We start from the raw sequence: 26760 nt of genomic DNA on the forward strand, positions 1-26760 counted from the left end.
TCAATTGGTATTGTAAGATTCTGAAGTTAGGATTCCGGGAGACCATGTCACCAGGATGGGATGAGGCACGTGACGACCCAGTTGTTTATATGCCCAACACTGAAGTCCACGTCTGATGTAAACTGGCATTCAAAAATTGTGTTAATATCTGAATGAGTGCAATGAACAATTGGGCAGGATCTCAGCATTGGCTCAGGTCCTGTCAATCATCTCTGTTCTGTTGAAACAAAGGGAGAGGGCTACTATCCAGGCCATACTGTGTAATGTCTGCATATGACTGAGCGGAACCAGTAGCTCCTATTTTGTTTCTCTCTTCTCTTTCAAGGAGAATGCTGCTCAATTATATAAATATGGTCAAAGGAGGAAATGAAGTTTAGTCGTGGTGAGGAGATAAACAAGGGTATAGGGAAACAGACCAGATAATAAATGCAAGTCACTGTGTCCAGATAAATCCCATCCTATTATAACCTACATGTGCTTAGCCTCACTGGCCTCTGGATACAAAATTGGCTTCTGAACACTTTTTATGCCCAGATTATTATAGTTCAGTGCCCCCGTGGCTCATTTGTTGGAAATTAGCCCACTGTAAAGTGGGCCCAAGGGTTCTGTGAGTTTCCTTTGGCACTGCCTTAGATCAGTGTCCAGACATTTCTGTCCACTTGTCCTGTTTCTTCCTCTTCTCGCTGCCATGTTATTGGCCTGATGGCTGACCCTAAGGAGAGACTTCTTAGCATGATGGTCTCTATTGGTTGACTGCTGACTAAAAAAAATCATCACTGTTAATTCTTGGTGTATATATAGATTCTTCCAGGTTTTTCTCTATTTATATATTTATACATAAAATTATATATATGTAAGTGATATATATTTAAATATAACATCATATATATGAAGTAGCTTGAGATCAGACTATACATACTGCTTTGTATCCTGCATTTCCTTAACAATAATGAAAATATTTTTCCATGTTACTAAATATTGAAGTACATCATTTTAAATGACTGTATGAATATATTATCATTTAAGTAACAGTCTCTGTTAGACTTTTAATCTGTTCCCAGTTTTCCCATGATCATAAATATCACTGCATCGCATCTTTTTATATGCATTCTTCTGTACTTCTTGGTTGTTCCCTTAGGATATGTTACTGTAAGTAAAATTCCTGGGTTGGAGATGATGAACATTTTTAATATTCATGCTTTTGCCTGATTTGCCATCCATCTCTTTATGTACCCATGTTTTTGTGTACTTGGTACACAAAATTTACACAAGCTGGTGAGCTCCTAAGTACCAGAGTTCACGCTTTTCTTAACTTTGCATTTGCCATATTCTCTTCATAGTACTTGGGAGCGGCAGGGCTTCAGGACTCAGTGAAGACAGTGGCCCAGTAACAACCACGAAGGTATCTGAAAGTATCCTGGAGGATGCTGAGGAAAACCACGCATATTTCCAAAAGGGAAAGCAGGGATTACGCTGTGGCACCTCACTTCTTGTCTGATCCAGAGGGCACAAAGGAACTCATTACAGTGACATTTCAGAGAATAAACATTCCTTACTAGGGTGGAGGACTTTTTAGTTTCTTCCAATAGTCTGTGAACTCTCAGGGGCTCATTTTTTGTATGTCCAGCCTCGCCCAGCCGTGATGCCACGTGGGCATTTATGGGCATGAATGAGATGCCAGGGTCCTAGCAAACTGGGATGCAGCAGTTCACTTCAGTGGCTGCCACTGTTTGTTGTAAATAAAATACCACTTTCTGGAGGCAGCATTGACTCATTCCTTCTTATTTCTTTCCTCTGCAGCTGGAGGAGAGGTGACTAAAAGGTGGAGACAGCCGAAAGAGCGGGAGAGGGCCAGGGGAAAGTCTAGACACGGTTTCCTTCCATTGTCCTCCCTTCCTCCTTGCCCCTCCCTCCCCCGTTTTTCCTTCTCGTGGGTGTACGCCCCCGCCTTGGTCCGGAGCCCAGAGATGGTGGGGTTCAGCCCCCTCACTTTTTAGCTAAGTTTACAGCTCTGAGCATTCCCAGCGGGGTGTTTTCAAGAAGCCAAAGCACCGGGAATTAACAGCTCTCGGCCTCTCCCCTCCCAAGTTTCCTCCTTGGGTTGGTTGCAAACTTCACCCAGACACCGAAGAAGCTCCGCCCTGGTAGTTGTGAACCGGCCACTGGCTGAGACCCCGCTGGGTACTCTCCCTCCCGAGGTCCCCCGGCCCCAGGCTCTGCCCTCGGGGAGGTCGCCTGGAGCCCGTTGCCCAGGGGCCAAGTGGAGACGGGTGGGCTTGCGTGGAGGGCAGAAGGGAGACGGCAGGGTAAGGGTTGGCGCTCCCCGCGCCCTCGCCGCCCAGACCCTCTGGGCGCCCGAGCAGCCCGGGCCTGGGGGGCGGGGTGGACACGTGGTCCAACCCCGGCTACTACCGGTCCCCGCGCCCCACTCGCCGGGGGGCCGCCCAACGGAGGCCCCCTGTCCGACCGCGCCCGCGCGTCCTCCTCCGCGCTCCGCCCCGTCGGCTGGGAGGGGGTGCCGCCCGCGGGAGACCCGCGGACCCCCACCCGGCGCGGCAGGCGGCGGCGCAGGCGGCTGCGGCGGCTGCGGCCTAGGGCGCCCGGCGGCCGCGAGCCTCCTTCCCCTCCCCCTCCCCCTCCCGGAAGCGCGGGGCGGGGTCCCCGGCCGGGCCGCGGGGGCGGGCGCGGGGGCCGGGCCGGGGCCGGGGCCGGGGCGGGGCGCGCTCGGCGCTCGGCGCTCGCGGGCTCGGCCGGCGGTGCGCGCCCACTCCGGCTCCAGGCGGCCAGCGCGCGGGACCAGGCCGCCGGGTTCCGGCCCGGCAGCGGCAGTAGCGGTAGCGGCGGCCGCCTGCGGGGAGGCCCCGCGCTCCTCCTGGTCCCTCCCCGGCGCGGTGCATGGAGACGAGGCCCGCCGCGCGCCCCTGAGCCCGCCGCCCGGCCCGGGACCCGCGGGGGCTGGGGTGGCCTCGGGCTCCGGCCGGCCCCGCCGCAGCCGCACTCGGGCTTGGCCGGCCGCCCCCCCCGCCGCCCGAGGGCTGCGCGCGGCCCGCGGGCCTCGTCGCCCGCGCGGATCGCCGCGGCCCGGCCGTCCCGTCCCAAGAAGCGGCCGTCCTGACCGCCATGGCTCACTCCCCGGTGCAGTCGGGCCTGCCCGGCATGCAGGTAGGCAGGGACCGGGCTGCCGAGCGGAGGGAGGGATGCGCGGCGCGGGGCGGAAGCGGGGAACTTGGCGGTGTAAACACGGCCCCCCCCGCCCCCCTCCCACGCTGCCCCTTCCGGGGTCGCGCCGGCCTCCCGCGCCGCGCTCGTAGCCCCCGGGGCGCCCTGCACGGCCCCGCGGCCCGGGTCTCGGGGGTGGGGGGGGGGTTGGGGAGGCGGGTGCGCAGGGACCTGGGAGCCGCGGCGCAGAGGCGGCCCTCGGCGGCCGGGCGTCGCGGTGGTCGGGGGGTGGGGGGTGGGTGAGATGTGGGGGTGCAGACTGCTTCGTCCTCCTCGCTTCCCCTCTCCTCCCGGGGCCTCCCGAGCCGCAGGCCCCGCGCCGGCCCACCCCCGGGGAGAAGTGATGTGGAGAAATGCCCTTGGAGGCCCGGCTCGCTGTCGGGGCCCCGGCGGGGGGCGGGGGAGGCCTCGGTGCCCTCCTGCCCCCGGCGAGGGGGCGGTAAAGTTGAGGGGCGGGAGGGGGGCCCCGGCTCGTCCCGGGCGGCGGAGGAGGCAGGGCGGGGCGGAGGAAGGTGGAACCGCCAGCTCCGCTTCCAGCGCGTCTGCTGCGCGCGTCTCCTCTCGGGGCGGACTGCGGGCAGGGTGCGAGCCTGTGACCCTTGGGGAAGAGGGGCGCAACGGGGCTGCGTGCGCTCGAGCGTGGACCCCGCGACTCCGGGGCTTTGGGCTTGGAGACGTGATTGGATCCAGTTTTCCTTCCCAGGAAACCTCTCCGTTGCTACTTTGTGGCCTCTTGGCCTCCCAGTGACTTTTTTTTGGAGTGGGGGCGGGCGGAGAAGTTGAATTGCAAAGTTACGTGGATGCATTAAAGTGTTTCGCCATCGCGGACTGGTTTTAGCCCTTTGAAAAACAAAACCGCCATCCTGGGCTAATTTGTAGTGTTTGTAAGCGCGGAAATGGTGGCACAGTGTTTGGGATTAAAAATCTCACGGTACGATTAGGGACTGTGCTATAAGTTTTGCTCTCCGGGGTGAGCCGAGCGAGGGGACAGATGAGCTTTTAGAAAACAAACACAAGTATCCCAGCGGATTATTTTTCTTACAGCCTTTTTCTGCGGGCTCATTTTCTTTTTTTCCTCCCTCCTCACTCTTGAGGGCTGAGAAGTGCAGTATTCGGACCTGGACTCCGTAGGAGCCAGCAATCTGCCCCCTCCTTGGAGAGAGGATCATTTCTCTCTCACTCTCTAAATCCGAAAAAGAAAAGTCGGTTTCATTGTTCAGGTTTGATATCTAGAAAAATAGAAACACAAAGTTACCAGAATTTTAGCCTTAAAAAAAAAAAAAAAGGAGTAACAGTTAACATTAATAGCTTGATTGTGCTTGAAAAAAACTGTCTTTGACTCTCATGTATAGAGCTGTTAAACTCAACACGCATTTAAAACCTAAGCGTCCGCTGACCGCTAGGTAAAAATCAGATGTGGTTTCTTGGTATTTCCTAAAAAGTTCTGCTTTGGTTTGGTTTGAATTTAGAGACGGGAAGGCAGGGTAAACTGGGTAAAAAATTATTTCTGACCAGTAAAGCAAGAAGGACCTTTTGTAATGATTAAAAAAAATACATTTGCTCAGTACTTTCTTTAGACAGACTCTTATGCTGTTAATCAGGTTGTAATCTAGCACACATGCCTCACTTAGAGTTTACCGTGGAGGTATTCAGCTTTTGTGGAAAGCGAATCAGTTTAAAAAGGTATTTAAAGCCGCCAGTATCAGGTGGTCACCTGGTGGTATCTAGTCTCAACTTTTTTTTTGTCCTCACCTTTTAATGTTTTTCTTCAAGAATGTGGGCCAGAATTCTTAAATCTTGGGAAAAGAAGGTACGTTTATTTAATAACTTTGCCTCCCAAGTGTATTTCCCAGGTAGTGTTACAAGGGAACTGTTTTCATTTTGCTTTCTCAGTGTAAAGGCTGTTAAATTTTTATTGCTTGGGACAACCAAATTTTCAGCTGTTACAGTTTTAGGGGCATGAAGGTGGCTTCTGACAGAGTCATGCCTGTATTTAAGTGCATCTGCACACTGTATGGTGATTGTTTTTAGTGTGCCTTTTGGGGAAGAACATTTCTTCCCTCTCCCTTCCACTCCAAAAGACAAACAGCCGGCACATTTATTTTCTACTTTGAATCGGCAGCTGCTACTTCCCAGGGAGGCCTTCCTCAGTGTTGTTGTTGGGGATTAAATTAAAGGCACACTTGCCTCGGACTGCTTTCCAGAATAAAAGAGGAGGAAAGAAGTACTAACCCTTCTGTGCCCTGTCCTGTTATATCCCACAACCTCCCTTTTTCCCTCTTGCATCTCCTGACCGGGATTCATAAGGAGTTGGCTTAAAATTTTCAGAAAGACAGCAGAGTGAATTCAGGCAGCCTAGGCAAAGATGCTTAAAAAATAAAACTGAATGAAAGAATCATTTCAGTAAAAACATCATTTTTCACTGTCTTGCAGATCACTTTTATACTTCTTGATTCTCATGGGTACTGCTTGAGGCCTAGGGGTAATTTATGCCATTTTCTAGATGTGGAAACCAGCAGAGACTAATTGAACTGACCAAGGTGAGAGAGAGCTGTATGGGGCAGAGTTGTGATTGGAAACTAGGTCTTTCCTGCCTTCCAGACCATACTCCTACTCACCATGCTGTATTATTGCTTTGTTATTACTTTAGCAAAAAGGGATGTTTATTTCATTCCAACTTCGGTTTGCAGAAGAAGTTAAAGTACGAGATTGATATTTTATTTGTTCAGTCAGCAACCGTTATTGAACGCTGTTGTGCCAGGTGTTTGGTGAGGGGTTGATGACTGTAAATCTGAATGAGTTACCCTTTTTAATAACTGTTCCATGAGGGTTGCTGGGGCCTTTCCTTTTTTTTTTTTAAATCTTAGCATGGGGGACAAATAGAAATCATGAACGAATGTAATAACTACGAATAAACATAAAGAAATTACGTTGAGTTGTGGATTTAACTACTCCCTGTCCTTCATTGAGCATTTGTTGCTTCTCTCAATTTAATTCAAAGAGAAGCAAGCTTCAGCTGGAGGCAGCAGCACTGATCAGCTTTTAGTTGCATGAGTTGTAATTTAAAAAGAATTAGATTTAGGCTTATAAATTTCTGTAACTTAATTTTATCAGTCACTTTAAACCTTTTCTGGACTGTGAGCCATGTAAGAAATATATTTTACATGAAGACCTGGAAGTAAAAGTTTCAGAAGGCAGCCCTAATCCTCACTACTTGTGATGTCCTGTTGTGTGATGCATCTTGTTGAAAAGAAAAAAAGGAAAAAAGTCGTTGCAAAACTAAATTGATTTCACAGCTGACTAAAATATACTAATTTGATATGTAGCACGTGTGGCAGGGCCAGAGGTAGTTTAGCATGTTTTGAGGATGTCATACCTGTAAGATATTTTTATATTTGAAGGTACAGGCTGTTTACAGGAATAGCTGGAAAACGTAAAGCCTCTACTTGTTAACCTCATCCTTTGGTCTCTCTGGCTGCTTGCAGAAACCTTTGGTGAGAACGCCTCTCTGTGTGGGGAGAGCGGGAAATGTTTAACGGCCAGTTTGGGTGAGTGGGGAACTTTTCTCCGATGTCTTGCTTACCCTGGGGAAACCTGTGTTCTCTGGAAATCTGGGAAGCAGAGACGAACAGAAGGACAGCTGCATCTAATTGTGCCTTAAGTGCTCTCGTAATTTTTTCCTTCTTCGGTCCGGTCTCCGTAGTTTTTTCCTGTTCCCATGGAAGAGGCCTCCCCACGTTCTGCGCCTTAACATTTGCACCCTGGGAAAGGGTCAGCGTGAGCGTGTGGATGTTCAGGGTATTTGTGAGGTGCAGGCCCTGAAGGCACCTTGAGGGGAAGGCTGACCCGTAGGATGTGGTCCAGCGTTGACTGGATGGGGAGCCACGTTCACGTGGCCCCAGCGGCTGCGTTGGGCGTAGTCAGAGCCTCCTTCTCGCCGGTCCTCAGGAAGTCAGCAGCCTTGCGAGGGCCGATTGGGGTGCTCTCCACAAGGAGGTTCAGATGAATGGGGTGCGGGATGGGAGAGGAGGCTTGCGGCGCCTAGCCGGGACCCCGGAGCTGGAGCTGGAGGGGTGGCGGCCGGGGAGGGGGCCGCGCACTGTGGGAACCCTGCTTCCTCCGCGCACGTGGTGGGAGACGGTGGAAGGATGCTGGGATCGCTGGGTGCCGCTGGGAAGGCGGTGGTGGCTCTGAGGGAGCCCCCAGGATAGTGAGAGGAGGAGGTTGAGTGGCGGAAGCCTCTGGGTCCGCAGGCAGCCCCGGTGGACCTTTTAGCAAGGTTGCCTCCAACCTTGTAGTGTGAACCTAGTCACCGTTTCATAGTCTTTATTACCCTCCTCCATGCCCCTTGCTTTTGACCTTTTTGCATGTTCTGTGCTATGACGAGAATAGAGCCACAGTCTCTGTTACTGTCAGTAGCCTATTTTTAAGTTTTGTTTTTTAAATACCCATTTGAAGACTTCATATTCCCTCTTCTCTATCACCAGAACTTAACAATGATAAGGACTTGTTTTGCTTGAAGTCAGTTTTTGAGGGGGAGGGTTTTCAGAAGATTAAAAAAAGAAAACAACTTGGAGGAGACCAGGACATTTTGGTTCTAATCCCGTATCAGGGAACGTTCTTGATAGTGTTTCACATAGAAGCAGTGACCTTCAAGTAGAAATTGGTCCGGTTAGGTTTTTCCAGGCCGCTCGCTCACGTAGCACATTGTCCTGGCGGAGGGTCGTTCCCGGGACGGGGCAGCCGCCGTCGTTGCTTTCTTGTTCCTTTCTGTAATTTTTGTGGGCATCTTTGAGTTACTGTTCTGGTGTGCGGAGCAGAGCTTACTTATTTGATGCAGGTTGACACAGCTCTTCAGTTGAACAGTATTTTTCTAGGACTTTGATACAAGATGCGGTGTGAGGAGTGTCTGAGGAAACGAGCTGGTTGGTAGATGCTGCTTCAGTCCTGCCTGCGGATCTTTGGGCCACTTCGCTCTCTATTTGGGTGATTTCTCCCAGTGCTTCAGAGTTGCCTGCTTGAAAACTGCGTACCTGCAGGAAGTGGACCGCACCCAGCCGGTCGTGCTGTGGCTTTTTTCGCGCTTGGGCTCAGCATTGCTAGCACTGATGGAATCTTGTGGCGGCGTGAGTGCAGGAAATAGATGTTGACTCTGTCACCCCTCGATTGCCACCCAGAGTCAGACACTGTCATCGGACTGGCCATTTTCCTGCCGTAACTCGTGTTTTTGCAGTGCAATACCTTTCAGACTCTAAGTGCCAAAAATGCTTCGCGCAGGAGAAAAACAGGGCTGTTACAGCACCCGGTTCCTAGGTTGGATGCAGAGTTTCCTGATCCTAAATGACTCCCTGGTTTCCAAGATTTAGAGGAGGGAAAATAAGAGGAGATGTGCCTTTGCTTGGGAGAAAGTATAAAGCATCCTGGTTGTGGGTTACAAAGGCACTTGGTGCCCCCCCCCCCGGGAGGCACTGTCCACTTACAGACCTTCCATTATACTTTCAGGAGGGTCTCAGTAGGAGGAGCCCTGGTGGTATCTGAATACATTGTGGGACCTTTTTTGGGTTTTATATTAATACTTACCAAGTACATAGCCAGTGTTTATCTTCCCACTAAGTCTCTTCCTGTTTTTAAAAAGACTTTTCTGGCCCTACTATTTGAAAGGGCTGTATAGGTCCAACTCTTCTGTCTTATATTAATTACTTAGGATTTTTGTTTCGTTTTTATTTGACAAGTTATGCTGTGCACATGATAGGGTTGTTGGGAGAAAGGCAGCCCCTTCCATGGCTCTTTGCTGGCAGTTGTTGTCGTTAGTGCTTTGTTCACAAAGAGCATTTAAAAATTCCTGCAGCTTTTCCCCCCAGTTTCAGGCATTATCTGTAGACTTTGGACCCTGAAGAAGATGATTTAGTTCCTGCCCCTGCTTCCTTGGCTCCCTGGTCCCTCCCCTCCCTGTGCCCAATGCGGTTACATTGTAACTTTGGTTAGATTCCTGTATGCATTAATGTGGCTGTGGAAATGAAGCACAGCCAGCCATTAGTAAACCAGGATTACTTTTCAAATCTTGTTTGGAAGTTGTTTGGAAATGTAATTGTCCTTCTGTTTGGGCTGCTGTTAAAAATACTGTAGACTGAGTCGCTTGAACAACAAACATTTTTCACAGGTTTGAATGCTGGAAAGCCCAAGATCAAGGCTCTGGCAGATTTGGCATCTCTTGAGGGCCTGCTTCTGGCTGTGTCCTTACAGGGCAAAGGGGCCAGGAGGTGCTCTGGGGGTCTCCTTATAAGGGCACCAATCCTGAAGTCTCCACCTTCATGACCTAATCACCTCCATCATATTGGGGGTTGGGTCTCACCATATGATTTGCCCCGGTTGGGGGGGGGGGGTAGGCAGGAAGCTCATAAACATTTCAACTTGTTCAACTTCAAACCCACACCAGTTATTGAGACCTTCTCTTGGGAAGTTCAGGTGGAGCTTACAGGTTACCTGTCTGTTACGCTTCTCTGGAGACTCTGTACCGCTGGCATTCCCTTCGCTGTCCGCTGTCGTCTTTGCCTTCATCCTCGGGATTCCTTGTGCTGCTCTCTTGGGATGGCTTGTTTTCTGTGTCTCTTGTCATCTTTCTTGGTTTCCACCGCTGTGTTGGTGAAACATGTCTTGTAGTGGCCTTCCTGGAATAGGGTGCATGGGAGATAGATTTTTTTGAGGTCTTCAACACCTGCAAATTTCTTATTTTTGCCTTTCCCCTCAATGGGTATTTTGGCATGGTATTTAGTGATGGGGTGGAAATTGTTTCCTCCAGAATTGTGACGGCGTCTCCACGGTGTTTGAGCGTCCAGTGCCGCTGCTGAGGGATGCAGTGCCACACCGATGCCAGCGTCTGTGTGTGCAGGCTGTTTCATTTTTCCTCAGTTTCATAGGATCTGAATTTTTTCTTTGTGACCTGAAGTTTCATCATTATGTCTTGATGTAGGTCTTTTATTTTTTTTTGTGGCAGGTACTTTATAGGCCCTTTTAATCAGGTACCTTAGGTCTTTTTGTTGAATTGTTTCTTTGATTCCCGCTCCCCTTCTATTTCCTGTGTTCTCTCTTAAATTCTTTGTTATTTGGATGCTAGCCCTTCTGGACTGGTTCTCAGATATTCTTACCCTTTGAAACCTGTTTTCCATCTCTTTGTCTTTTTTGCTTGGCTTTCTGGGAGATTGTCTCAACTTTATCTTCCAGCTCTTCCAAGGAATATTTCATTTCTGCTGTCGTTTTTTAAATTTGGAGGGCTCTTTTTGATTCTCTGAATGTTGTTGCTTTCTTGTTTCAGTTGAATTATCTGCTCTTATCTCCCTGAGTTTGCTAATTGTAGTTATGTTGTTTTTTCCCTCAGGATAGATTCTCTTCTTCCACTGCCCATCTGCACACCCCCGCCCCCCCCCCCCCCCCCCCCCCCGCCCCGGCTTCGGTCTCTGTTTTTTGTGGTAGAGTCGACCACTCGTATTTCAGAGTGGGGGACCCCCAAGCTGGTTGGAAGTCTGAACCTGACTGGGGCTTTTCTAACTGCAGTCATGTAGGTGTTCCTCATGGGCACGAGAGGTGAGGAACGGCTTATGTCCGTTTCTTTCCGCTTTTTATACATCGTGCCTCCCTGCAGAAGCCTTCCCCGGAGCCTTCTGGCTGCTCCCGTGGGCTGTGGTCCTCCACGCGCGGTCCCTCCTCCCGCCTGCGGCTCTGGATGAGGGACGGGGCTGAGGGCGGGCACAGCGCCCCGTGTAGCTTCACGCACGCTGCTGAAACCCTCGGTTTCCCTTTGCAGAGAATATGCTTTCAGTTTCCTTCCCTGGGGAGGCGCGGGGCAGTCGCCAGGCTGTGGGCAGCGGGCAGGCCACCTGCGTCCCACGCCGTGTGCGGGACTGGCAGCTGCTGCTCCCCTGGGGCGCCGGCAGGCGGGTGGGGTGCCCGCTGTGCGCTCCCTGCCTCCTGCCTCGAGCTTAGCATTCCTTGTCTTCCCTGTCTCCCCACACCCACTGTCCAGCTTTTGGAATTTTCTTGCTGTGGGTCTTCTCTCCCCTCCTGGGACGTGGAGGTTTAAAGCCTTTTGAGAAAACCCCCTTTGTACTGTGATTTTAATGGGGTTTCAGGATTGACCAAAGTAGATCCCATGCTCAGCGTGCCCTCTACCTGGAAATCACTCTCTTCAATTTATAGATGAATGAATAGAACTTGAATTCCAAGGTCAGGACTGCCCGGTCCGGTCCGTGGGGCGGGGAGGGATTCCTGAGCAGCTGTCCTCTTCATCATGTGATTTTGCCTCCTGGTTTCTCTCTGTAAGAAAGAGACTGTGTGCACACACCCTTGTTTTTCCATGTCTCCCTGACCCCCACCTTCCCTTTCTGCCTCTCATTTTTGGGTCTCAGGATCCGGTGGGCACAGAACTGTTTCCGGGGCGCCCCGCGGTGTCTTGTTGGAGAAGTATTTGCTTAAGTTAACCGATATTTTGGGGGTGCAGCCACGGTCTGGGATTGAACGTAGGCTTCCTGAGAGGGTGGCGGCGGCACCGCCAGGCTGGGTCAGGTGCCCGCGGGGACCCAGGTCTGCACGCGTCTGGGGTGCAGGCGCCGTGGACTCAGGAGTGAAGAGCAGGCGTCCCTGTGACCCCGCTTGTGGCTCGGTACTGCTCCTCCAGTGCTGGCGTTCGTGGACACGTGGCTTCGAACGTGTGCTTCCTGCTTAGAACAGAGTACCTGTGGGGCTAGAAATGTACCGTGAGACATGAGTGGAAATGAAAAGCAATCCAGAACCTGGGGACTGGACATTGGACAGCAGCTACTTTAGGCCCAGTTTCCTAGCATCGCTTTAAAACCCAGCTCCGTGTTGGTGACTCATCGTTGCTAAAGTGCTACCTGAACTCCTGGTGAACTGAGAACCTGCTGGAGAGAGGTCTTGTTTGAGCATTCTTTTCCTGTGTTTGAGGCCCATTCATTGTACCAAACGTTTCTTGAGAGGTCGTTTAAAAAGAAAAGGATATGTGAGTGCGAAGCATTGCTCGCTTCCTCAGCAGTTGCTGCTGGGAGGCAGGCAGCTTTTCCCTTCTGCTTCGCTGTGTTGTCTGCATAGGAAAGTGGGAAAAGTAAGTGGTCCTTTGGCCTCCCGTGTCGATGCCCGTCAAGAAGATGAAAATGTGCTGCCCCTAGTGGGAGCCTCGTAGGGCGGGAGCTGAGTTTTACTGCGTGCTTCCTGGTACACGGAGGGAAGGGAGGGAGGGAGGGAGGGAGGAGCAGCTTCTGCCCGCGGCTAACCCTGGGGCCCCTGCCGAGGGAAGGGCTGTTAGACCAGTTTTACAGATGAGAAAACTGAGGCTTAATGAAACTTGACCCAGGCTCCCCACCTGGGAGCAGAGCCCTGACTCCCTGGCTTTGGGTGCCAGCCTTTGTGTTCTCTTCCTCCCTCCACCAGTGCCTCCTACCCAGCATTTCAGATCCTGCCCCCCGCCCCCACCCCCTCTCCGCCATGTGGCTGCTGTTTCCCTAACAACCAAAGTGTGCCTCCAGCTTCCCTGAGACCAGCCCAGTTCAGGGCTAGCAACTGATGGTATTTTGGGCACTTAAAAAATTTCCATGATTTTGTTTTTTGAGTTTTGAAGATTTGTTCATGTTGCAGTGTTATTTTTTTTTTAAATTTATTTTATTGGCTGTGTTGGGTCTTTGTTGCTGCACATGGGCTTTCTCTAATTGCAGCGAGTGGGGGCTGGCTACTCTTCATTGTGCGCAGGCTTCTCATTGCGGTGGCCTCTCGTTGCAGAGCACAGGCTCTAGGCACGTGGGCTTCAGTAGTTGTGGCACATGGACTCAATAGTTGTGGCTCACGGGCTCTAGAGCGCAGGCTCAATAGTTGTGGTGCATGGGCTTAGTTGCTCTGCGGCATGTGGTATCTTCCTGGGGCAGGGGTCGAACCGTGTCCCCTGCATTGGCAGGCAGGTTCTTATCCACTGTGCCACCTAGGAAGTCCCGCAGTGTTATTTTTTATTGACTTCCTGGTATTTAGGATTGTGGGTGTGGGGGGAGGTGACTGGTCGCTGTTCTCTTTCCCTTCTCTCTGCTGAGCCCTCAGGCTGCCCTTGGGGAGGGAAGGCAGGTGTTGCCCACGTTGTTTTGAACTGTGCAGAAGTAGAAGCAGAAGTAGAAGTATTAACTAAAAAAAGTATTCTATAATCTAACAATGCTTTTCAGATTTCACCGTTTATCCTCATCCGTCACCTGGAGGGCTTGGTAAAATACAGACAGTCTGGGGTGGAGTTTGCATTTCTAACAAGTTACCAGGTGTGTGTGGCTGCCTCAGGGACCACACTTTGAGAAGCACCGCACTGTGAAGTTAAAAATCCTTAAACCCCTGTTGTTCCCCCCAGGAGCACAGTACAGCAGTGCCCATTTGAAGAGCAGCTCAGTGGAAAGTCATGGAAAGTCAGTGCTTGTGACTTAGGGCGTGTGTTTCAGACTGACTTTGGAACCACCCGTCTAACTTTGAAAATTGAATAGGCTTTTCAATTGAAAGACTTGTTAGAATCTTTACTATGTTAGCATGTGTTACACACCTGTTAGGGAGCAGAGGAAGATGTGCGCTCCATGTCTTTGACTTCTGAGCATTATTTTTGAAGAAAGGCATCTCAGAACTAGGCTTCATGGTTCTCTTGGAAAACCTGGAACCAGGACAGACGCCCTGAGCCTGATGCCCTTGCGCAGCGTTGCCAGGGTCATCTGGAAGCTTTTCATCGTGGCACTCCCTCTTAAAACCCTTTGGCAGCTTCCTGACCAGACAGAAACTCAGCTTAGAACTCAGGGCCTCCTGTTCATACCCAGCTTCCTTGTGAGCCGCGTTCCAACCCCTGCCTGCCCTGCAGGGTTGCCCCAGATTCCTTTGCCCGGTAACCCCTGGCGAGCCTTTAGTATTTATGTTCTGTTGGTTTTGTTTTCTTAATTGGATTGTAAAGGAAGACCTTCGAGGAAGGTCCCCACGGTGCCGCTCCCCCACGGTGCCAGGCCCGCAGGCCGGCGAGGAGCACCTGCTGCTGGAGGGAGAGGACAGCTAGGAATGAGTGGGCTCCTCTGGGCAAAGTCGATTTTCTTTTCTTGTAGTTGTTCTGCTTTAACATTTAACTCAGTCTCTGAACTGAGAATGCTATTCTGGACCAACAGTCTTTTTAATGTTTGGGATGCAGAGGTTCTGTGCTTTTATGTATAGATAGTCGATCTGATTTTTAATTCAAAAAAGGACCTGTATTTCTATATTAGGCACTTTTTATTAGAGTGTACTGTGATTAGCTGGACTTTGATCGTACTGGTCTTGCTTATTTGAGGATGGTTTTGGGGGAACAGGGGACTGTGTGTGTGGGGGGGGTTAATTTTTCTGCGGTTCGCTGTATGGCTTTTTCCAGTATGAGGGTAAGTGGACGGGGAGGGGCGTGTGGGGTGAATTGGGAGTTCGAGCTTGACGTATATACACTAATATGTATAAAATAGATAACTAATAAGAAAAAAAATAAATTAGAAGGAAAAAGGGTAAATGGCATATTAAGCAGACTTAGGGAATGGACTGTGTCTGGAAAGGTAGTTGTGAGGTTTGGGCTCTTCTCTTTCCTTTGTTAATAAAGAATTTGAAGTGTTTGTAAAAACCCCCGTTTGTGTCACTCAGAATGCCTTCCTCCCAATTGTCTTCTTCAAGAAAAAAATGAAGTGCTTATAAGAAGTGAAACTGCTTGCATTTCCTGGCCTGGTGACACAGGCTGCCTGTGTTTATCTGTGCAGTGGGCGGGGACGTGATTGGATCTGCACACCTGGTGGTGGCGGGCGTCTCAGGTCACCCTTCCCAGTGGGCCTGCGGCCATTAGCGCCAGCAGCACCAAGGTGTGGCCCTGGCTGTTACAGGATGGAATTCCATTTCCCCATACCATCAAGCAGAGTCATGTTTTAAAGTGATCACATAGTTTAAAATAGTTTTTAATGGAAAAGCCGTTTTCCCGGGAATCTACCTATTTTCTTTCTCTTGGATGAATTACTGTTTATGTGAAGCAGATGGAGAGGAGGCCTTCTCAACCCTTCTCTCTAAATAAATAAATACGCATATATGTATGCATCTAAAATGTGTTTTAATTTTTTTGTTTGTTTTATATTTCGAAAAGGAACAAAACCCTCAATGTCCTGAAAATTATTAAGATGTAAAATACTTTTGAGCGTTTTTAAAATGGTAAAATTCTCAATATTTTTATACCTAGCCTGTTGCATAGATTATTTCTTAATATGTTAGCTACAGCCATTACATAAGGCTGTTTTTGAAATTCCTCTCTTGGTTCGTCCTCTTGCATCAGGGCAGCGACGATCCCGTTAGTTTCTGCCGGGGAGCGTGTGCCAGGAAGGCCCCTTTGAGGGCTTCCGGGTGCTCGTCTGCTGCAGGGTTGGAGCCCCGGCCCCAGCCACGTTGTCTGCACGTAGTCTTTTAAAAGGTAGTGTGAAATGGGGCTTTGAAGATGGGTACAGAAATGGAAAAAGACCCTCAGTCCGTCCTCCATTAAACTATTTTTAAAGCAAAAGCATCCCTAATCCGACTACTGGAATATAGCTGTTTCCAGTCATGTCATACGTTGTTTCGCATTCAGAACCGGATGGTAAATGTCATCCCCCATTTTCACGCCGTTTGCTTCTGATGGTTTTAGTGGCGTGTCTGACTCACCTCTTTAATGTAAGGCATGCCCCGTCCTAAGGACGCAGAGTTCCAGCCAGAAGCACATTCCTGTTTGGTTCTGCTGGTTAGATGGAATTACCTTGCTGCTTTCTTTTTGCCTTTGGAGAAAGAAAAATTAGTCATCCGCCCCCTCTCACAACAGTGTTAATGGAAAGCACCATGATTGTTGTTATATAGCGAGTTTTTGTAGGTAATTGCTTCACTTACATCGGTAAGCAAGACACCCAGCTGGTATTACGTATTCGTGCTGGGCCCCCTGCCCCCGTAAGAGTTGTGTCCTAAACAGAGGCCCCACGTGTGGACGGGGGCCCACAGAGACTCTGGGTGTATGTGCATGTGTTACTGTGAACGTTAATTCAGAACAACAAGACCACTCCTTCCCGGGCTGCCTCTCTGCTGTGGACGGAGCAGATGCAGGGCCTGAGGGTGATGAACGGTGGGAGTTCTGCCTGGCCGGATCGTATTCTTCCTGATTCTTCTTGAGATGAATATTTTGCATATGTCATAAATATTCTACTTTTAAGCCAGCTTTTATATCCTGCACGTCTCTTGTTAGTCTTCGATTTCATGAAAAGTTGTAGAAGATGTCGACTTTCACAGGACAGTAATAGGTGCAGATATTGTGACTTACAGTTACTGTTGTGAATGAACACCCCCCCCCCCCCCCCCCCCCCGCCCCAGGTAGGACAAGTGTGCTTTTTATCAGCTTCATAGCACACGTGTTCTGAGTGACGGGGCTGTAGTCACTGAGATCACACGTCCCGTGTATACGTGTTTTCTTCCTGCCCAAGGTGCACACGGGAGGGAGGGTCTGCGGGCAGTAGTGGCGCCAGCGTTGACCACGGGCGCCTGCCTTTGGGGACTGGGCCTCGGAATCACCCCGCATCACTTCAGGCTTTCCTGCTGTGTGGTTTCAGATCAGTTTAAGTCTCCCCTTCAAGAGAGTTATGAAAAACTCTGGGTTTTCAGAGACTTTGGGGATTTTGGTTAAGGGGTATGCACCTGTGCTGCTGCCCTTCTATCATATATATATATTTATTTATTATTTTTTATATAAATTGGCTGTGTTGGGTCTTTGTCACTACACATGGGCTTTGTCTAGTTGGGGCAAGTGGGAGCTACTTTTCGTTATGGTGCGCAGGCTCATTGCCGTGGCTTTTCTTGTTGTGGAGCACGGGCTCTAGGTGCGTGGGCTTCAGTAGTTGTGGCACACAGGCTCAATAGTTATGGCACACGGGCTTAGTTGCTCCGTGGCATGTGGCATCTTCCTGGAGCAGGAATTGAACCCGTGTCCCCTGCATTGACAGGCAGATCCTTAACCATTTCGCCACCTAGGAAGTCCCTATCATTTATATTTAATGAATAGAAAAACTTGAGGAAAATACAAGGCAATAATATGAAAGTATAGCTTTATTGAATTTTGCTAGAACTGGTTTGCTTTTTCTTTATTCAAATTAAAAAATTTCTTTATTGTGTGACTGATTGTCTTTAGTTATTTAACTCTTAAAAGAGTGATCACAGAAAGGGAAACTTGGATAGAAGTACAATTAAAGAAAAAGAGGACGTGTTGTCAGACTTTGTAAAGATCTTCGCTATTTTAAGCTGAAACACTATGTAGTGATGTAGTCAATGTGGCCATTTACTTTATAGTATGTTATAAAGCAAAAAATAATAAACGGTTTTTTAATGTTTTGATTTGTAACTTATTTCCATGATCACCATTTTTATAGTTTGATGCAAAAAGAAGCAGATTTTTTTCATGTGTCAGAAATAAAATTTAAAATATGGGCAGTTCCCAAGTATACTTCAGATTTCATTTGTCAGTTTCTTGGTTTGAAGTCCCACACGTTTTCTTGCAGAAATGTATAAATGGTGGTTACATCGTGAGGCCAGGCTAGAAATGCCTAACTGAACTGTGCCTTGAGTTCCTGGTTCTGAAGGCAGGAAGCTAGTTGGTATAAGAGCGTTGGAGAAGCGGGAAGACTTTCCTTTTCTTCGTGCAGGACTGGTCCCGTGCAGCATTTCTGAGTTCAGATTGGTCTCTTGTACTGTGCTGGGCGGCATTGTTACCACCAGTGCCTTTGTTTTCCATCCTTTAATGCCATCCTGGTACTGCAGCTCTGGTGTGAGTCCCTTTTTGCTACATTTCACTGAGAAATTCTCAATGGAAATTCCTGTTCTTCATTTGAAAATTGATCTTAGCTAGATGTTGGGAAAGGATTTATACTAGTTCATACATGTAGCAGTCTCTCTTAGAGGAAGAAAGAATGTGTGTTGATCTAAATAGCTATCTAATAGGTAGAATACTGGGCAGTGAAGAATTGATGGGATGATACAGGAGTGATGTTTTAGGGCTGCAGAGGGATCTGTCGTGTGTTGGACACTGTGCTGGCATTGGGATTAGGAAAGTCAATGATAAGCCTGCGTTCAGCGGGCTTACAGTCTAAGAGCAGAGGCACATATGTAAATGTACCTTTCACTGGGATAAATGCAGCTGTAAGGAAGTATAAGACACAGGAGTAGCACAGAGGAGGGAATAATTGTATCGAGAGGTGACAGTTTCAAGATCAATAAGGGAAATGATGCCTGAGCTCTTTTTTTTAAAGGCAGAAGGAATCCAGATAGCATAGAATGTTCAAAAGCATGAGAGGTTTTTGTTTGTTTGTTTTTTAATAGCACAGAATGGAAACGTGCAGGGAATTCAGTTTCGCTGGACTTTAAAGAAAAAGGAGAGCAAGAGAGATTAAGTTGAAGAGGTAGTTGGGGACCAGCTCATCAAGGACCATGCTGAGTGGTTTGGCCTTCAGCCTGTTGGGTGGGGCACAATGAGACCAGTTCTTCTTTTGACAGCTTCATGCTTGGACTGGAGAGGGTGGAGGCTGGTCCCTCAGCTCGGAGACCATTGATGCGGGACTGGACGGAGACGTTGGTGGCTGGATGGAATTCAAGAGGGAGCCGTGGGCAGGATGGGCCGGCTTGGTGCTGATGGTGATGGAGGGAGGGAGGCGTCCTAGGATGGCCTCTGCGGAGCTGGCCTGGGTGTGTGGGTGAATCATGGGGCCACCGGTCGGCATAGATGGTGAAGAACCTACATAGATAAGGAGTTCTATTCAGACGACTGGAATGTAGGTGAAGGAAGGGGAAGAGTCCAGGCTAGGGACCAAGGCTGGTAATTTATGACTTAGGTCATCAGGTGGTTAGCAACATGAGAATGGGTGTGAGCACCGTGGGGAGGCTGATGGAAAAGGGAGGAACCCGAGTTCCAGATCTCACAGGCACCTGGGTGCCCCGCCTCGCTTTACCTGTTACTCACCGTGAGGCCTTCCGCTCTGAACTCTGCTGTCATGGCATCAGGGCAATCACAGTGCCCGCGATTTCCGCCCCTGGCCCCAGGCTGGCTGGGTGGGGAGGGAGGGGCCCTGTGTGGCTAATCTCTTACCACTGGAGCAGTTCGTGAGCTGATTGTCCATAAGATGAGAGCAGCTTGTAGTTTCTTGGGTGATGGGAGTTTTGTTAGAGATAAATCATATGTCAGAGTTCCAAATACCTAGTATATGCTTAATTTTGACCCTGACACTCTTTAATGTGTAGTTTGATGAATGTCATGCCTGAAGTGTCTCAGAAAGTAGCTTTCTGAGCTGCATAGCGGCCTTTAACAAGAATATTATTCAAACATCTTTGGTTACACCTGCAAAAATTGCTGTAGAAGCCTCTAGGTTGACTCTAAACCAAGCAAGCTTTCATTTTACCCCAGATGGGTGATGCTGGGTTTCCCGTAGTGCTTCTTACCTGGCCTGGCGCACCCTGGAGAGCAATCAGGAAGAATGGAAGCCTTGTTAGGGATGGGTTGTTTTGGGATTGTGTTATTAAAATAACTTCCTTTAATATTTGTACAATTTATGCGTCCTAAAATGCCAGTTTTAAATGAGAAGAGGATTTTGGAGTTTGATCTAGTTGGTTCACTTTTAGTTTAATCTCTAAGAGGCACAACGTTTTAGAATACTTGGGGATCTGGAGATGTCAGTTTATAAAACTTGACAGGTTAAATCAGAACTGTTTTATTACAGTTTTAGCCAGGGGTAATTTTACTAATTAAAGTGAAATGGCCCATTTAAAAATTCTGTTCTGTGGAGAGCCGTGGGCACGAAGTGTTTTGGGGAAGCATGGGCTCTTTGGGGGAGTGGGTAATTGGAACAATGAAGATACTCATTTTTAACAATTGACTATTTTTTAGAGCAGTTTAGGTTCACAGCAGAGTTGAGCAGAAGATGCAGAGATTTTCCCAGGTACTCTCTGCTGCCTGTCACTGTCAACATCTTGCACCAGCTTTTATGTTTTATTAGGGATGAACCTCCATTGACACATCATCACCACCCGAGCCTGTAGGTTATGTTAGGGTTCACTGCTGTTGTGCTTTCTGTGGGTTTTAATAAACGTGTGAGGACGTGTATCCACCCTGCTAGTATCATACAGAAGAGTTGCACTGTCCGGAAAAATCAAGGAGGGTGTTTTTAAGATGTGATTTTTAAAGAATGTTTATTTTTTATTTTATTGGCTGAGTTGGGTCTTGGTTGCTGCGTGCGGGCTTTCTGTAGTTGCAGCAAGAGAGGGCTGCTCTTCATTGCAGTGCTTGGGCTTCTCATTTCGGTGGCTTCTCTTGTTGTTGAGCACGGGCTCTAGGCGTGCGGGCTTCAGTAGTTGTGGCACACAGGCTTAGTTGCTCCGCGGCATGTGGGATCTTCCCGGACCAGGGCTCGAACCCATGTCCCCTGCATTGGCAGGCGGATGCTTAACCACTGCGCCACCAGGGAAGCCCAAACCATGTGATTTTGATTCTACTGAAATATTTTTCTGTGACTATAATGCCGTTTTTTCCTCGTTAGCTTCTGCAGTTTCTGGTGTCTCAGTGTGGTGGAGCCTCGGTTGCCTGTGTCTGTGTGACTGTGAACGCTGCACGCACTTGGGGCTCTCAAGGTGCACGTATCCAGTGTTACATCTCGGGAAGTGAGTGGCTCTTCGCAGCTGCCCAGGAACCCGACAAGGGAGATTCTAACAGGGCTGTTCTGCACAGTTCCTTTTGGTTCTCTGCCCCTTCAATTATTTTGAGACTTAGTTGAAAATCTAAAAGTGTCCAAACTGAAAATGGAGACAGCTTCTTCTCTAAGTAGGTCCCCTTTTTTGTTTTGACTTCCTTATCCTGTCCTTTCCCAGCTGGGTCGAGTGGGAGGAGCTCTCCCCCAGGGATGGAAGGGCGGTTGTCTCAGCCTCTGCAGGGGAGTTGCCTCCAAGGGTCTCCTGCCTCCAACCTTGTCCTCAGTCTTGCAGCTCCTGTGGTCCTGTCCGCTTGGCTCTCGTGTTCCTGACCGTGGTTTGGTCCTTAGGGTCTTAGTCTCTTGTCATAACTCCAGTTCTGTGGGAGACTGTTGGGAATTATAAGAAGGGAAAAATACCACATGGTGTGCCCCTCCTCCACTGATGTAAATATTCCTTTTAAAAAATGGAACTATTACAAATTTTAATTTATTTAAAATATTGTAGAAGTATATAAATAATTGTAAAAAAAAATCAAACAGTGCAGAGTTGTATGATTTTATTCCCCAGGGGTAACTAATGTTGAAGGCAAGTGGTTGCCTTGATTGCAAAGGATTGTTCACTGTCTTGCATTTAGAACTGAGGGGAAGCCTGGGAATTCCATTTGATGGTTTTTCTTCTCTTTCGTAGCAGTTCCATCAGAAGTGTCACTGACCTCTAACCAAGACCCTTTAAGCAGTCCAGTTTCTACCAGCACTTAAATGCTTTTCATACTCCTGATGAGACATGATGCTCATTCTTCAGCCAACAGCAGAGACTTCGTGGGTGTCTGCTGTGTTTGATGCACCACGCTTGGGGCTGGGCACGGGGGCGAGCTGCGCCTGCCGTCCTTAATGCGCTTAGAGCCCAGCATCGGCAGACTGCCGGCGAATGCTGGGAGTACAGGGTGACGTTAACCAAAGTGGGCGAAAGAAAGGAAGCCCTCCTGGGGGAGGCAGCATGTGGTGTGTATTTGAGCCGTTCTCTAAGGTCCTCTAGTGGGTACAGGGCACTCCAGGCAGAAGGGGTCTGTTCCTAGAATTGGCTGTAGTTTGGGGTGACTGGTGTACATGTGTAAGGTGACGGTGTTTCCTTCCCTTCCTCCTACCTGAGATAATGGGGAAGAGAAGGTATGGGAAAGCTTTTCATTTGGAGTAGGATAAAAGGGCTGAAAAAGGCAGAGGAGGTATGATGGGGGTTTCAAGTCAGATGGTGTCTCCTTAATGGATTGGAGAGTCCAGAGATCGACTCTGAAGTGGCCTTGGTGGCTTCTTAGCTTCTTTCTGACTTGCTTCGGGAACAGATAATAAGGAGAGATTGGAAACCTGGGCAGGCTTGATATTTACAGGCTGGTCACAGCATTTTGTATGTCTCTTTAAAAAGCTGAGCTTGACATTCATTCCTGATTCGGAAGATTTTTTGTTTTCTTGTTTGTTTGTTTAAATTGGGCTGAATACACTTGAAGCACAGTAGACAGAATAGATGGTTTCTTTTTATTTTTTAAAATTAATTTATTTATTGGCTGCATTGGATCTTCATTGCTGCGCACTGGCTTTCTCTAGTTGTGGTGAATGGGGGCTGCTCTTTATTGTGGTGCATGGACTTCTCATTGCAGTGGCTTCTCTTGCTGCAGAGCACGGGCTCTAGGCACGAGGGCTTCAGTAGTTGTGGCATGTGGGCTCAATAATTATGGCTCATGGGCTCTGGAGCACAGACTCAGTAAGTAGTGTGGAGCACGGGCTTAATTGTTGCGTGGCATGTGGGATCTTCCCGGACCAGGGATCAAACCCGTGTCTCCTGCATTGGCAGGCGAATTCTTAACCACTGCGCCACCAGGAAAGCCCGATGGTTTTGTTTTCTTTTGCATACTTAGAATTGGGCGTCTAGGATGAGACAGGACAGCTTTTACAAAAATGACTTGGAAATCAGCGATTTTACCTTTGAGCCAAGATCTCTGGGGCTTCTCTTGTCTGAGAAAGGATGACTGTTTGTGAACCTTCACGGGAGGCCATGGTATTAGGAAGCACCGTTGGACTTGCGTGATGGTTACTAGTGGTTTGTCTTTTGAGAAGACAAAACTATAGGAGGGAGGCTGCTCCTATTTAAAGGACAAAAAAAAAAAGGGCAGAAGAATCAAGCTTTTATCTTCTCTGAAGAATGATCTCAGCAACAACTAATAGTGATGCTTCATGAGTTAGAACGAAAGCCCCTTTGCGGAGGATGGAACTTGGCTGTGGTGGGGGACTCTACAGCATTACAGCTCTGGCCGCTGTTCATAAATGTATTAATGAGTTAAATGAGTCAGTGAGATTCCTGTAGAAGAGTCAGGGTCATTACATTAAAGAGATGTAACGTGTGACAACCTGTTCTGAGCTGATGCCGAGCAGAGGCAGGCAGGGAAGAGGTGGGTGGCATTAGGCTAATGGAGGAAGCTGCTAAGCTTAGTTGATGGTTAGTTGACTGTATTTCAGATGGTTTCAAGTGGCAAAAAATTCTTTTCAGTGAAACCTTTGTGTTTCACAGCGTGTGTTATCTATAGTCTCAGGATGGAGTTACCAGTGAGGTTGTGTTCGCAACAGCAGGGGCCTCTGAATCGGAACCGGTGTGGTCCTAGCCCGGAGTCATGATTCAGGGCTTGTCTACTTATTATTGCTTAGGGTTTGCCTGAGAGATCAGGATGCACTTTGGAGGTCATATAGTAGATTAAGTGGTTCATTCGTTTTTCCTGGAGAAAGATGTGGTATGCGGGAGTGTAGGGATGTGTGTATGTGGTCAGGTGTGTGATTTGAGGATAAACCCTTGAGATGGGTCAGCTCCTTGACACATGCATGATTTATCTTTTCATATCCAGCCTGTAGCTGAAATTTACCATGTGCCAGTTGTCCACATTTCAACAACTACTGCGTGTAATTTGGCAGTTGTGACTCAGAAGAAGGCAGCTAAGGCTTCAGGTCAAACAGTAATGGGAACACAGGATCCTTTGTTATGTACCAGTTTTAAAAGTTAATTTTCGTATTTTATTGTCAGGAAAACTAATGTATGTATGCATTTTTATGTCTGTTCTTTCACAGATGAGTAAACTAAGTTCTAGAGAAACAAGTCCACCTAGCAGGAGGAGGTAGATTGGAACCCACACGCGTCTGGCGGCGGGCGCCGTGTTCTTTTCTTCACACTGTGTGAGGTTCTGCAGTGGGTTTACATGCTGGAGTTGAGCGTTAGGGTTTCAGTTGAGTTCTCAAGGCAGAAGGGAGCCCCGTAAATGGCATCACCTCCTTTAGTTTAGCAGCAGACTGTTCAGTATGGACGGGAACCCCAGTGGGGGGTGATGCCTTGGAGCATTTGATCATATAGCTGACTGAGGCTGTGATGTTGGCATCTAGAAAAGGTTACTTGTATGTGTTGTGCTTTTTTAAAAAAAAATTTATTTATTTATTTATTTTTGGCTGCACCGGGTCTTTGTTGCAGCGTGTCAGATCTTTAGTTGCAGCATGCGGGCGTCTCAGTTGCGGCATGTGGACTCCTTAGTTGTGGCCTGCATGCAGGATCTAGTTCCCTGACCAGGGATCAAAACTGGGCCCTCTGCATTGGGAGCTGGGAGTCTTACCTACTGGACTGCCAGGGAAGTCCCATATGTGTTGTGCTTTTTTTCAGTTTGTTCAGTTGGTTAGAAAGAGTTGGTAATAAGGCCAAGGTTATTGGGTTGATAGCTGAACAAAGCTTGGGGGCCTTGCAGAGAAAACAGTGGTTGGCAGTTAAAGGCGATGCCTGCTAACCTTCCCTCCCCCACTCTCACAGCATCCATACCCTTTCGAGAGTCAGGGGACAAGAGGTGTCTCCGTACAAATACTGGGACAGCAACTCACGGTCAGCACCCGGTGGCATTTTTTTAATCTGCATCATCTATTTAATTTTTTAATGTAAAAAAAATTGTGCCTTAAAACAGATACGGGAAGGAGGAACTCTGAGGCGTCAGAGGGCCCCAGAGATCAAGGGGTGAATAACTGTGAATAACTCGAAGAGGGTTCCCGTGACACACACAAGGAGTTAATGTGTTATGTCAGTTTTTAGTTGAGAAAATCCATCTTCTTGGCTCTTCTGAGCTTGTTGCAGGGTTCTCGATGCCTTTCTGGAAGTGAGAAATGGGACTTAACTTTCCAGGCCGGAAGTTGAGCCACCCGCGTTTGTGGGATTGGAGACAAGCAGGCCCGTTTGGGTGGTCATTGGGAAGGTGAGCAGCCAGCCTGCCTGTGTTTGGGTTGTTTGGAAGGAGACCTGGCGGGAGGACAGCGGACAGTCCCAGGTGGTGAGGCCTCTGCTGCCTCTGACAAGCGCTTGAGCTGGCAGGTGCGCGGGAGCAAGCCTCTGTTCACTGCATTCTTGGCGGAATCAGTCACCTTATGGCAAGAGCATCCTTATCACCTAAGCTTTTTGACAGGTCTGATAATTTCATCATTAAAAAAAAAAAAAAGCCAAAAGTAAAAACAAAAACAAAAAACCCAAAAGTATTAAAAGGCTTCTAAAAGGAATTACTCAAATCCTGTTTGATTTTTGTGACATTATGGGAAAGAAGGGAAGGATGTCTTTGACAGTGAAGGGTGGGAGTCTTTTCATTTATAGGCCTGGCCACTTGAGACCTGCCTGGACTGGTGGGGACATACCTGGCGGGAGAACATCGTCTATGGGGAGAAGGTGGTCAGTGCCACGTGCAGCCTCTAAAAGGGCCTTAATCAGGGTCTGTTGCAGCAGGTGAATGTACTCATCAGCTGGACCCCCCCTGCGTCCTCCTCAGCCTCGGCTTCCGTGAGCGTCTGTCTTGTCATATCTTGTTCTTTGCCTGAAAGTGAGAAGCCACATGTAATTAAATGTGCTGTCTTTTACATGGAATGATTTCTTGTAATGTAAGATATTTCCGTTCTTATTCTTCTTCAGTGAAACTTAGACTGACACAAATTTTAAGAGGCATGTTGAGAAATTCCCATGAGTTCCCAGTTGCTTTACGCTTTCATGTTTTCTGTTTAACTTCAGGAAAAAAAAAACTAAACAGGTTTAAAAATAAATGCAAATATATTTTCTTGAGATATGTCAGATGATTTATCTTTTTTAGTATTTTTGCTTTCTTTATTGGTTCTCCTTATGGAGAGAATTGTTTAAAAATAATGCAGTAACTACAGTGTTTGGTACAATACGACTTAGAGTGTTTAACCTAATATAGAAGGACATTTGCTGTTTTTAGCTTTGTTATTATTATCCAGATTGGTTTAGGGTAATGGATTAGAGAAATCTGATAACTTATCTTTTGTAGCCAGAATGGTTTGATCCAAGAATCCTAGACTGTAAACTGAAAATCTTCCTGAACTTAGGCCTGGCGTTTTTTGATCTTTTAGTATAGGCATGTGTTTCTGTTCATTAAAAATGGAAATGCTGTAGCTCTGGCTTTTTTTTAGTAAATTTGCAAGATAAGCTTATTTTAAACGATTGGGACAATGCAGAAAAACAGATTAAAAAAATAGATAACCACTGTTAATATTTTAGTGTACATCCTTCCAGAGTTTTTTTTTCTTTGAATGTATGTTACCTACCTCCTCTCCACCCCCCCCCCCCCCACCAAAACGGGAATCATTCTGTGTACTGCTCAGTAATGCGCTTTTCCTTCTTAAACATTGAAATGTTTTCCATGTCAGTAAATCAACACCATTTTGAGTGGCCGCTTGGTATTTCATTGTGTGGCTGCAAGGTAATTCCTGTAATTAA

At 48.2% G+C, this 26760-nt stretch overlaps 1 protein-coding gene across 1 annotated transcript in view; it reads left to right on the plus strand.

Annotated features, from left to right (window-relative positions):
- Window positions 1-2733: 2733 nt before the first annotated feature.
- STK24 (serine/threonine kinase 24) overlaps window positions 2734-26760 on the plus strand; it is a 100394-nt gene continuing 76367 nt past the window's right edge. Inside the window, exon 1 of the mRNA XM_057707384.1 lies at window positions 2734-3162. Coding sequence (XP_057563367.1) covers window positions 3121-3162 — 42 coding nt within the window. The 5' untranslated portion in view covers window positions 2734-3120. The remainder of the gene's footprint in view (window positions 3163-26760) is intronic.

The sequence above is a fragment of the Hippopotamus amphibius genome, chromosome 14, assembly GCF_030028045.1.
Source record: "Hippopotamus amphibius kiboko isolate mHipAmp2 chromosome 14, mHipAmp2.hap2, whole genome shotgun sequence".
In the NCBI taxonomy this organism is placed as follows: Eukaryota; Metazoa; Chordata; class Mammalia; order Artiodactyla; family Hippopotamidae; genus Hippopotamus; species Hippopotamus amphibius.